Source organism: Sinohyriopsis cumingii, unplaced genomic scaffold (genome assembly GCF_028554795.1).
Source record: "Sinohyriopsis cumingii isolate HCF-2022 unplaced genomic scaffold, ASM2855479v2 utg000913l, whole genome shotgun sequence".
NCBI classification, from domain to species: Eukaryota; Metazoa; Mollusca; class Bivalvia; order Unionida; family Unionidae; genus Sinohyriopsis; species Sinohyriopsis cumingii.
In genome coordinates, this window is record NW_028315943.1 from 2231074 (window position 1) to 2244022 (window position 12949).

General features: G+C 34.5%; 1 protein-coding gene across 1 annotated transcript in view; it reads right to left on the bottom strand.

Moving 5' to 3' along the window:
- Window positions 1-12949, bottom strand: part of LOC149773036 (uncharacterized) — a 100498-nt gene that overhangs the window by 65640 nt on the left and 21909 nt on the right. Inside the window, exons 4-5 of the mRNA XM_089946828.1 lie at window positions 10082-10222; window positions 7504-7589 (exon numbers count right to left, since the gene is read on the bottom strand). Coding sequence (XP_089802954.1) covers window positions 7504-7589; window positions 10082-10222 — 227 coding nt within the window. The remainder of the gene's footprint in view (window positions 1-7503; window positions 7590-10081; window positions 10223-12949) is intronic.

Sequence of the window (12949 nt, forward strand, 5' to 3'; positions counted from 1 at the left end):
TGCAACGTACGTAGAAGTGTGTAATTGGGTTCTCCGGGCATGGGAGAAAGTGAAAACAACAACAATCATCAATGGCTTCAGAAAGTGTGGGATAATTCCAGAATCAGCCACCGATATCAGTTCTTCAGACATCTGATACCACTGACTCCAATGAGGATCGATTATCAGCGGCTATTGAGGTATTCGGCGACAAGAGTGAATTCGATGAAAATTTTGATGGATTTGAAGCAGAAACTGATGACGATGAAGATGAATAGATTGATTTTAAATCAAGACAAACAGTATTTTTAGTAAATATTTATTATAAAAATTGTTGAATGAGTTTTCGTTTGTGTAAAAAAATAATTAGATAAGATGCCCACGAATATAAGACGCACTTAGGGAGCGGGGTAAGTAAAATTTTATATAAGATGCGTCTTATATACGCGAAAATACGGTAACTACTATTTCCATATTTTCACCACCCTCTTTGAAGAACAAATGTATAAAAAGTCAACATTTTACTTCTATTATTAATGAACTGTATTGGAACAGTGGGGGACTGCATTAAATCAATACAAGATGAAGAGAACTTCACCATTTGGGACTTTATGTGACATTCTTGTATAACATTAAAAGACAACCTCAAATATAGGTTAAACTGTAAAACAAATCTGCAACTGTTTCCATACTAGAAGGTCTCATTTATATGTTATACATCTGAGTGATAAAATATTGGATACAAATGATTATTTGTATTAGCAATTGACCTGGATGGGTCCATGCATTGAGTCATAACCTGTCTCTGTTTGTCCTATGCAAATTCAATTTTTCAATTGTTAATGGACCCATTATTAATGAACAGTATTGAAACAAAAAGGAGAGGGAAGGCAAAGAACTTTTCTGGGACTCTTTAGGTGAAATGACAGAGAATGACCCCCTTGTGTGGACCCCCAGATTCTCCAACATATATGAACTGCTGACAAGTGAGCAACAGCTTCTCCATTTAACAACTGATATTTATTCTTTCCTTATTATGATATCTCTTCTTGTGAAAACTGGCAGTGCATATTGATAATGATCAATAAACACTGATTTACTTAAATTCAGTCCATAACCTGAGATTTATTGGTCAAGATATGCTTGGGTCACATAGCCTAGCATGAAATACCAAGTGACTATTTGGACTACTTTATTTCTAACGAGTCAAATCATATTTGTTTACAATCTATTTCAAGGTTTTTGCATTGTGAAGTATAAATAACTTTTAACAGTTTTCAGACTTTAGTCTTCTGACATGTGACTACTTGGTAAATATGCTGCAAAGACTCATATCTTCTGCAACAGTAACAAACAGTTATAATGCAGCAAAAGGAAGAGTCAATTTTACCTAAAATTCAAGTCTGCTATAACTTGATCCCTGGGTATGTCTAGCTCCAAGATATAAATAGCCTGCCAATGTGTAGCCTGTTGCTTTGTGTGGGTGAATTACTGGACTTTGGAAGCCCATATGAATAGGGGCATGAAGTAATACCTCTTGCAAATCCACACTGATTGCAGTCTCCTCAATAGACAGCATAAAGCCAAGAGCATAAAAGATTAAGACTGAATGCACTTATGCTGCCAACCATGTGCAGAGTGCTAAATTGATTGTAGTTGAAGGAACTCTATGGAAAAGAGTAGGAGCTCTGAATGTGATACCAAGATCTTCAGAAAATGCTTTTTGGGTCCATAATCCATCATGGCAAATCTTTCCCATTTGGAAGCTAAAGATTGGAGCCTTCCTCCAACTGGGATCTGTAATAGGGGAAGGGGAGCATAAAAGTTAAGTCATTTGAGATAGGGAAGGTGTTGTGGAGAGAAATGCTGGTGAAAATGATCACCCTCCCTTTGCATAGCTTCCACTTGAGAATGGAATAACTGTGGTTGGACTGCTTCCCAATGGTCTGTGCTCTAGGGAAATCCATTGGAAATCCATTGGAAATCCCTCCATTGTAGCTGAGAATTGTGAGGAATGGAAGAATGTATCCTTGATGGCTATTAAATGTTGCAAATTCTGTGAACCTAATCTGTTATGTATATTTAATTTGCATTGTTTGTTTGCTAGTTTTTTTTTTTTATTTTTTATTTTCATCATATGCTATGGATAATTGTATTTCAGACTTTACCTTATCCAAAATCAAGTTCATTTTCTACCTGACCTGAATTACCGATTTTGGTAGAACTTGTGTTTGAAATTCAAGGATTATTTGGGATTTATTTCACATTACCATAAGTTGTTTTACATTATCACTTTGTTTCCAAGGGAAATATACTGTACTGAATTTTACGAGACTTATTGGTTCTCGCTCTTTTTTATTACTCATCTTAAGACCATAGAGTCATAATAATCATTAATGAGATTAGATGATTAAGGTTGCAAACATAATTTCGCCTATGATGATCTTTAAGAAAGGTGGCGGTAGACAGCAGTGTATCTCATTCCACCAGTTGTAAGTTCATACCTGCTGGTAACGGCCATGGCCATAATATGTTGGACCTCTATGTTTATGAAGTGGGCCAATTTATAAACAGGCTCCCATATTTGTCTGGTGTGATTCGGTGTTGGAGAATGTAACCTATGTTCTGCCTATTCAAAGGTGGCCACAGATATTGGATGCAACATTGATCCCACATTCACAACATCATGAATCAACTGATGTGTATCTAAATGGAATACTGGTGTGTGGGGCTTGTCAAACTGCAGACACCAATATGAGGGATGGTGTCAGATAGAAAAAAACATCTATAGATGCTTGGAACTTGCATAATGTCAGTAACTCTGTCAGATTTTGGAAGCGAGTTAAAGTAGATTCTTCCATAGTCAACGTTCACCTGATGTTGAAACTGTAGACCAGGCAGGTGTTGTAGGGGAGTGAGGAGAACAGAACTCTGATGACCTGTACAAAATTTTCCATATGGATTGGATATGGAATCCATACATACTTTTACAGAAATATCCATATGGACATTTTTATTCTATAGCTGAACCACTCTTATGGATTTCAGTGTATCCATATGGAAATGTTATGGATTCCTTATGGAAAATCCCATGGAATAGATGAATAATCCATATGGAATTTGTGAATAGTTCATATGGAATTTGGTAATAGTCCATTGTCCCTAACAAAATTTTCCAGGCGTACTTAAGGCGGATTTAAAACGGGTTTTTTAAGTGCTTTCTGCCTAAACCATAAAAAATCTGCTTCAGATTTCTATTAAACTGCCTAATGGTTCTTAGACATTATTGGGAATCCATGATAAATATTCACAATAATATTTAAAATGGATCATAAATTTTATTTTGACAGAAATTTTCAAATAAGATTTAGGTTTTTCTTGTCCTCATTTTCCTTCTTGCATACAAAACCTAATCCATGATGGCATCACTTAAGTCTTTTTCATTTCACTGAAAAGTTTGGTGAGATCTCACTAAAATTTCACTGAAATATTTGTGAGGTTTCACAAAAAATTTGACATACTTTCGTGAGATTTCTCTAAAATTTTGATAATTATATAGTATTTTACTGAAGCTTCAGTAATGTTTCAGACATTTCAGGAGGTTTCAAATTAATAATGGATATGAATTAAGCAGGACTTTATTAACCAAGGTGATATTAAATGTGCATGAAAAAATATACATATGTTGTAATTATATGACATCCAAGACAAGTGATATGGGAGTTAATAATAATAATAATAATAATAATAATGACTTTATTTAGAGAAAGTAACTCAATTAGTTACAGAACTAATCTACCTTGAGGCCTTCTATCTGGTATGTACAATATATACAGTATATACAACATGATGTGAAGAATCTGGCTTGACAATAAATAATTAAGTGATTTTAAAAATCAAAGTATCAAGCCTGGAACATATGCACAGGCATCTGTAAACACATAAACATATATAAAATATAAAATACTAATCTGCATTAAAAAAATTCAACTGTGAAAATAATGCAAAATTACAGAAAAGCATCCATTTGAGACATTGATTATGAAAAGAAGAAATGCTAGGAGCCTGCCTTATGTCACTTGTACTGCAGACTAGATTTTTGATTAATGTACAAACTATGATGCTGTTGTGGTCTCTTGAATTAGTCCTTGTTCCATAAGCAGCCGTGACAAACATTTATCATGATATAATTACTCTTATTTTACACTGAATTCTAACACAACTAGAATATTTTGATAATATACACAATAATGCCTCACGATATTGAAAGATGATTCTACCTGTGACCAAGAAAATTCTGCAACGACATGGCCATCTTTGATAGACATGGGTATCTGGCAACAGTTCCCACCAGTGATCTATACATTGTCCCTCCCTAAATTCATTCTGGAAGTTAATCAGTTTGGAGCTATATAACTTCGAAATCATCCTGGTTCAATTCCTTGTCCTATTTAGCACGTTAGCCGCTACTGTAAAGCTCTTTAAGGCACAAAAAGCAAAATGCCAGTCCTGGCATTCAGTTTTCATAGAGATTGACCAATTATGTTCCCATCGACTTTGCATTCAAGCTATTCTCATTGCTGCACATTTTTCAAATGGTTATTCAATCTCATATGGAGTCAGGTCACAGTTAGTACTTCCAGTTCAGTACCCACGAATGTAGTTCTCTAGTCTATTTTTAGAACATTTTTTCCTCTCTCATTTTGGTGGTGATAGAAGAGTTTTATTTATGCATTTTTGGTAGGGATTTAAAGGTAATTGTTTATTCTTGAGGATATGAGCTTAGAGTGTGGTTGCTGACAGTCCAGTACTCAAAAAAGAGCAGGTCAACCTTTGACAAGAACTTCACTGTGAAGTCATCTTTGAAGATATTTTAGATTAACATATGATTTGTATTGATTGTCACACAGTGGAAAGGTCACTACTGAGAAACAAATGTAGAGAACATATAGTAAAATTAATTGTGTTCTATGGCCGTATCCCACTCGAAAATTTGAATCACCATGTTTAGCAAGCATGCTCATTCCTATCAGTTTCCATTATGTGACGATTCATTGGGCAAGTACAAAATTTTGACCAATCAGAAAGCTCTTTACAGCGATCAGCTTTTAAATAATAAACGGAACAAATACTTGTTAGAAAGCTCGTGGCAGAATGGGACCAGATAGACATTATTAAAAAAAAATAATTTCGGAGACAATATTAAAAAAAGGGTCCATATCGAGGAAAACCAGATTCAGGTCAGGAGAAAAGCGAAATTCTGCTTTAAAACGGAAAAGAAAACTTGCTTGAATGCAGTTAAATCCAATTGAAGTTAAACAAAAATACAGCAACAACAACAGCAAAAAATTTGAAAAAGAAATTTAACAAGGAAAAATGTGGAAAGAAATTATTGTGCACAAAATAAACAATAAAATTACAGCTATCAAAAACAGGAAATATAAATGCTGCTGAAAATCATTCAAATTGTACAAGAAACAAAAAATAAATTTTATTATATCTTATTGATATTTTTTATTGAAATGTCAGTGATATTACAATCACAAAATATCATTATATTTTTCAGAATTTTTGACAAACTCTCAGTGAAATTTCAATCACAAATCCCCACTGATATTTTCAGAAATGTTGGCAGAGTCAGTGAAATTTCAATCACAAAATTTCACTGATATTTTCAGAAATTTTGGTAAAATCTGAAATACCATAATTTTAGTGAAAAAGGACCTTTGAGTGAATGTCAAAAAATGTTCACTGTGATTTTGCTGAAATTTCAGTCACATTTTCACAAGGGTATGATTTTTGTTGAGCATATTTTAATAGGAAGCCAAAAAAAAATATTTTTCAGAGTAAACATCAGAATAAGCCCAAAATCCACTTTGCACCAAATTTTATAAGTCCAAAGATTCATCTATGCTTGTACTATCAGATATTAATAGTCTGATCATGTTTACATTTTCTCTACTTTTTTGATCATGTCTTTGTCTGTTTTCAAACTTCTCTGGAAATAAATTAAAGAAAACTGACATGCATGTGTTTTCTTCAAATTTATATGATTAAATATTCGTCCTTCCACATCAGCTACACTGACATATACATGTACTCTAACTCCCACCAATATTTCTATTTGAATCAGATAGTTTAAGTTATTAATTCTTCAGAGGGTATTTTCCATGATGCTATAACACATGAGCCTGATTTCCATATGGAAAAAAGTGCTTATGGATTAAAGTTGCAACTTTATTCCATATCGAATTTTCACTTGCTGTGAAGTACTTATGGAATTGATAGAGAATAAATTGTCTGATTCCATAAGTTTTTCAGTCCATATCTCTTCCATAATGATTCCTGAAGTATTCCATATGGAATCCATCAGAAATTTCTGTACGGGGAGTGTGGGTTGAAAACTTTTTCAGTCTGAACCTATAAGGCTGCATTTTCATGCATCATAGAAAGATCTAATAATGAAAAAACTTAATAAAAAGTTATTTAGGGTTAAGGTATTGAAACTGATGCCTCTTGTACCACCTGCAAAGTAGCTGGAGAGGAGAGTCAAGGATGGCGGATCACTGTATTTGCAGCACTTATGAGTTAGATACCATTAACTCCAAGGTATCACTGAGCTGATGTTCCATTTGGTTGGCAAAGACTTGAGAACAAGTGAAGAGACATCTCTTGGAAACTGAAGCACCAAGTTGAATGTCCTACGACAAAAATTTCTAGAGATGCCAATCCCATAATCCATGGGAGATCACTCTATCTAACTGCCACCTAGGTGGGCAGAAAACTTTAAGGTTTTTATGAGGACACTTTCACTCAAATTCAAAATTTCTTAGTTCACATCCTACTGTTATTGCAAAAAACATCCAAACATATCACATACTGGAATATTAAAGAATGGTTCCATTCATTTTGCTGAAGAATGATGATATAAAACAAGAAATTTGGTACAGAAAATAGATGCTGTAAATGTTATGTTGGTGTTTAAGATTGCAAAAATCGTCACTGAAAAAAAAAGATTTAGATGGTGACTAATGACAATTAAAATGAAAAAGGAAAAAAAAATGTACAGGCTTTCAATGCTTACTGTAATGCATTTGCTTCTGATCTAAATATCTGAATTCCTAAATATGTATATGCTGCCAAATGTAGCAAATGTTCAGCATATTCAATCCCCAGTCCAGAAATGGCTGTGACATTTCACTACACAAACATTCCTTAGGATTTCTGCTGGTGTTTCACATCATAGCAACACTATGGCTGTTATGTTATGCCCATCAAGTGTCCTGCCTAAGAAACACACCATCTTAGTGGGCCTGTGCTGAGCAGTAGCCATTCTTAATATACAAATAGATTATTTCCCCTTTCAATCAAGTGTATGTGATGCTACATTCTGGTTTATGTTTTAAAAGAAAAATAAATCATACTTTTATCTTGTCCAGGTATCAATATTATTACTTGGTAATAATCGAGTATGCAACTGAAGAACATATATGCCTGCCTAACAATATAATAATTAATAATTACCTGAGATGACTGTGAAGGAATCTTGTCTAAACTGATGGGTAAGTTGCTCAGATCACTCGGCAACCCAAATTCTTCCGTCTGCAAATCTTCAACAAAGAAAATTAGATCTGCATTACAATACATTTTTCTCACTGTCTACCTGGAAAATATCTGCATTCAGTCTTGCAGCATGATAAAATAAAAGAATATCTGACAATGGAGATCCCAACACTATTTTCACCTCATTGTCCTCTTCCAGTTTATGACTGACTCCCCCAACCCAATCCAGACGGCCCTCTCATGCATAGTGACAATGTGCACATTCTATATTCTGTTTTATGCAAAATTAGGTTATTTGCCCATTCCTATATTTCTATACTTAGTATAAAAGTGATTTAGAACAATAATATATCATGTGCTAACAAATAAGTTACTTTTATTTCAACAGTATCTTTTGAAGAACGGAAAATAAGTTTTCCAGTATTTGTTAAGTAATGATGTTTTCTGTTGCTTTTTATATTTTAAACAAGCTGCAGGGAGGGAATTCAAGAAAAGATAATTTTTAACTTTTAACTGCTAAGTGTTGAAACCATTTCTGATATTCTTCTGTGATAACTATATTTTCAAAGTAGCTGCTGGAGTGGACATATTGGATATCAGACTGGCACCATGTTCATTTATTTCAAGGTAAATGACATCACTGGAAATCTTTTTGTCAAAATCCCATGTCATACTAGTCATCCATTCATGGAGAATAGTGACAAGAAGATTTTCACAAGAGCCATCATGCATGACTTGCACATTTTCATTTAGGACCAACTAGGTATCATCTGACCAACTAGGTATCATCTGAAGTATATTTGTGAAAACTCCATGCTGATATAGATATCCATTTGTGAGGAGTAGATACAACATTTTCAAGATAGCCACCTTAGTGGTCATACTGATGGACTGAGGGTTGGTCATGTCCATTTAGGCCTGAGTATACACCATAAGAAGATGATATAAGATGATATCATTAATCCAGGAGAATCAATGATAATACGATTTTCAAGCCTGCCACTGTGCTAACTATAAAAGACCATAGATCAGCACCACTTTCATTTAGGACTGTCTAGACATCCATAAGAAGATTTTTGGTAAAAACCTGATGTCAATATAACTTTCTGTTCATAAGCAGTTGTGATAAGAATGTTTTAAAGATGGCTGCCATGACAGCCATACTGCACTTTACATTGGCACCATTTTTGTTTAAGACCAAGTAGATATTAGTAAAGTATTTTAGTGAAAACCACATACTGAGGAGGATTAGCAATAACAAGATTTTAACATGGTCAATGTGACACCCATCTTGGATGTGAAATCAGCACCATTTTCATTCAGGACCTATTTGACATTATAAGAAGCCTTTTGATGACAACCCATCTTGATATGTCTATCCATGTAGGAGCTGTAGCAATAAACAAGATTTTAAAGATGGCCAATAGCATCAATAATGGACATCAGATCAGAATGATTTTCCTTAAGTAATAACAAGTCATTATAAGTTTCTTCTTGCAAACCCTGTATTGGTGTTGGCTTACCACCATTTATCAGCACATCATAGGCAATGCATAGTGGCCCAAGTAACTCAGTCGAAGGAAGAGCCTGGAAAACCCCTGGGAAGAACTACTATATAATGGAAGCTACTGGCAAGCTTTCTCACATACCAATATAGGCCAAACAGGAGACTTGAACCATGTTAACAGAACTGAGATGGCTGTTGATCGGAATAGGCAAGCACTTTCATCCACTTGGCCACCTGGGACCTCCAAACCCTATGCTGATATGACCATATATTCCGAAGTAATAGCAATAACATGATTTTCAAAATGGCAGGAGTAGTGGCCAAACTGAACGTTAGAATGGCACCATTTTCATGTAGAACTAAATAGACATCATAAGATCTGCTTTAGTGACATACCTATGTTGACATGACCATCCATTTAGGAGGAATATTAATAACAAGATTTTCAAGACAATTCCTGTAGTTGCCATACTGACAAGCAATCAGCACCATTTTCATATAGGACCAAGTAGACCATGGGATCAATGTGTACAGTTTCATGGCAATACTCCAAGTAGTTTCAGGAGAGCAGCAACAACAATCTTGTACAAACAGATGGATGAAAATCAAACTATGGACAGATGGACAATGGACAACAGACCATTCCATGAGCTCCTCTGGTCTATGACCAATAGAACTAATCAACAAAATTAGCTGGAGATAACTGAAATTTTTAAGTTACAGTTTACATAATAATTAATGCCAAAAAAATTGCATGTAACTATTATTTTATTTTGTAAAGCCCCAAGTCATTATCCCCTTAAAATAACTTTCAGGAAACAAGACATTACATTTTGTGGTTAGCAGCCATATACTGTACAGAGCAGAAACCTATAATCCTGATATTATAGATCAACCTGAATTGTATTATATTTAGGCAGATTTTTGAAAAACTACTTCTAATAGCCAATCTGTAGCAGTATTAGAGACATTTACTTTGACAACCACTCATGCTTCTTTGACGTTTTACAGTTCAATTAAAACAGTGAATACCTTGTCCAAAAATTCTGCCTTTCTCCACAATGTCAGGATTTGTTTTAAGAGTTTCTTTGATTTCAGCAATGTCTGCATCAGTTTTGCACCAACGGTTCCTTAAATCTTCTATATCTTCCTGCTTTGCAGTTTCCATGCACTCTATCAACAAAATGAGAATATATTATGTTGGTAAATGGTAACTATATTATATTTTCCAGTATAAAAGTTTTAAAACAGAAACATTTTGATAACATTCCACTTAAATGTACCTGCTGAAAATGTTTTAAGAAATTTCAAATTCTTTAAAATATTGAGATTCATTGTTCCTTAAATGAAATAATCAGAAAATCTACACAAATGTATGCAAAATATACCCATATTCCTCCTGACTATAGAGTGAAAAATGCAACTTGACATATACCAACCCAGGCACATGTCAAAGACACACAGACATGCATCCCAAGTCAGTCCAAAACTTTACGTCCTATTATTCACATATAGGACTAGTCTGGGTTGCATGGTGTTTTCTGGTTGAGAAGGTTGTGACCAGCTGATACTCTTTCCAGGAAAAAGTAACAGTGCAAATTATCAACATAAAACAATGGAAAATATCTTTATGTTGATTATATAATTATGCACCTTATGAAAAATCACATAATAATGATGTTCAAGGTGGGTACATGCACTTACATGTGGGTTTCAGGAAGAAAGAAAAAACATACCAATTTTTACTTAAAAAAGGACCAAAATTATCATTTAATATGCTGCATACAGTTTGGTTAAAAGCCTATGTTCCAACTAGAAAGTACACAATAAACAAATTTTGATGACAATATCAAGAAAACAGTAAGAGAACTGATTATACAAACTGGTAAATACAACCTTGCTAAATGCAAATTTTTCCAAAGTTGGAATTTGCTTTCCTTACAAGAAATAGGAGAGGACAATGAATGTATTCTAATAAAACCATTCCAATATGCCACCTCATTATGTATATGCACAGACACACTCACACACGTGTGTGCTGCAATACAATTGTGGGGGAGGGGCTAAAACTAAATTTAAATAGGTAACACTTGGCAGATATTTTTGTATTTATGTATTTTTTACTGGCACTATTCAACAGTCCAAGGACATTATTCCCACCTACAATTATAATTGGAAGTTTAAATTTTTTAAAACAAACCCATGATCTTTCTGATATTTTAGTCCATTTCTTTTTCCTACTTGGATCAAAATAATAACAGATGAGTGATAGAGTGAAACCCTGCTAAAACATGCTTTTTTAAAAACATGAATTGACATGTAGCACAATCATGGCATGGCATCCCCATATTCTGTAATAATTTCACCTATTTCCTGAATTACTACCAAGCTTAAATGCCTAAAAATCAAGAATTTGTTTTAATAATTTGGCAAGATGTGTTGTATTCTTTATTAAAAAAATATCTTGATTAATTTTTAAACAAGGCATTACCTCCTAATTATAACTGAAGAATTAACAATAAAGTCACCAATTACATCTTCTTGTGTCTATTGTTGTTGCTGTTGTTGTTTGGGTTTAATACAATTTTCAGCACATCATTATACATGGTGGCCAGTATAATTGGTGGAGGAAGAACTTCTGAAAATGCCACCAACCCATGGGGAGCTACTGGCAAGCTTTCTCACATACCTATATTGGCTGAGCACAAGACTCGAATCCACATGGACAGATGTGAGATGGCAGTGATCAGTCATTTTAGATCAGGGGTCGGCAACCTACGGCACGCGTGCCACAAGGTGGCACGTCAAGAGGTTTTGTGTGGCATGCGAAGGGCAGCCAAAAATCTCAATTTTAGCAGTGTTGCTCTCTTACTGGTGGCACGCGCTCGTTCATTTTGTAATTATTCAGGAAAAAAAGTGGCACACTGTCAAATAGGTTGCCGACATCTGTTTTAGATCACTCAGCCACCCAGTGTGTCTGTTTTCAATTCATCCTCTGTACAGCTGCTGCTCTATCCAGGGTAAATAATAGACAACAAATGTTTGTTCAGTCGTCTGGCATACTCATCCATTAGATCCTAACAATGTGGAGGTGTAAAACAGCTTCTCGCTGAAATTTAAAAATTAATTTACCCACCTATTTAAAGAAAATCAACAGATCACCAATGCCATGCTCATTCATCCGTCATACACACCTGCTGAAACAAGCTGATCACCTGAATTGTCAGGAGCCATTTTAGTCACTCAAAGTATTAAGATGTGGGTAAGGTGAGTTTAAGTTGTAGGGGTGAAGGAATTTGCTCTTACAATCAAACATACTATGTATGGTCCCCGTTTCTACTCTGCAATAGTGCAAAGTCGTACTTACAAAGAAAATATTCACTTAACAGTATATTTATTTTATTTATTAACTCCTTTCTTTTAGAGAATGACTCAACTGATTATGAGATCACGATTTACCCATGAAACTGACTGGTGTACTCCCAAACTGGATCCGGGCAGGCAAACACACACCTCAAGTGTTCATCTCAAGTACATTACAAGATCAATACACCTGACCTCCTGTATGATTTTCAATAAGTATTTTTCAAGTCCAAATACAATTTTTTTTTCTTCCCCAAGTTACTTGGGTGTATTAACACGAAATTAAGTATTCAGATTCGAATGAAATCTTGCAGAACAATTCTAGAAATTATGCTTGTTGGTGTATATTTGATGGAATTACTGTTATGGATAGCATGAGATCGGCTGGTGAGTACATTTAAGTCACCAATTTTCTTATACACATATATGTATGTACCAAAGATTTATGGTTCTCTGCCCCTTCCCCCTCCCCACACCCAATTAAATATATAACAACTGTTTTAAGCATTTCTGATTTAACATGCATCAAGTTGGTAA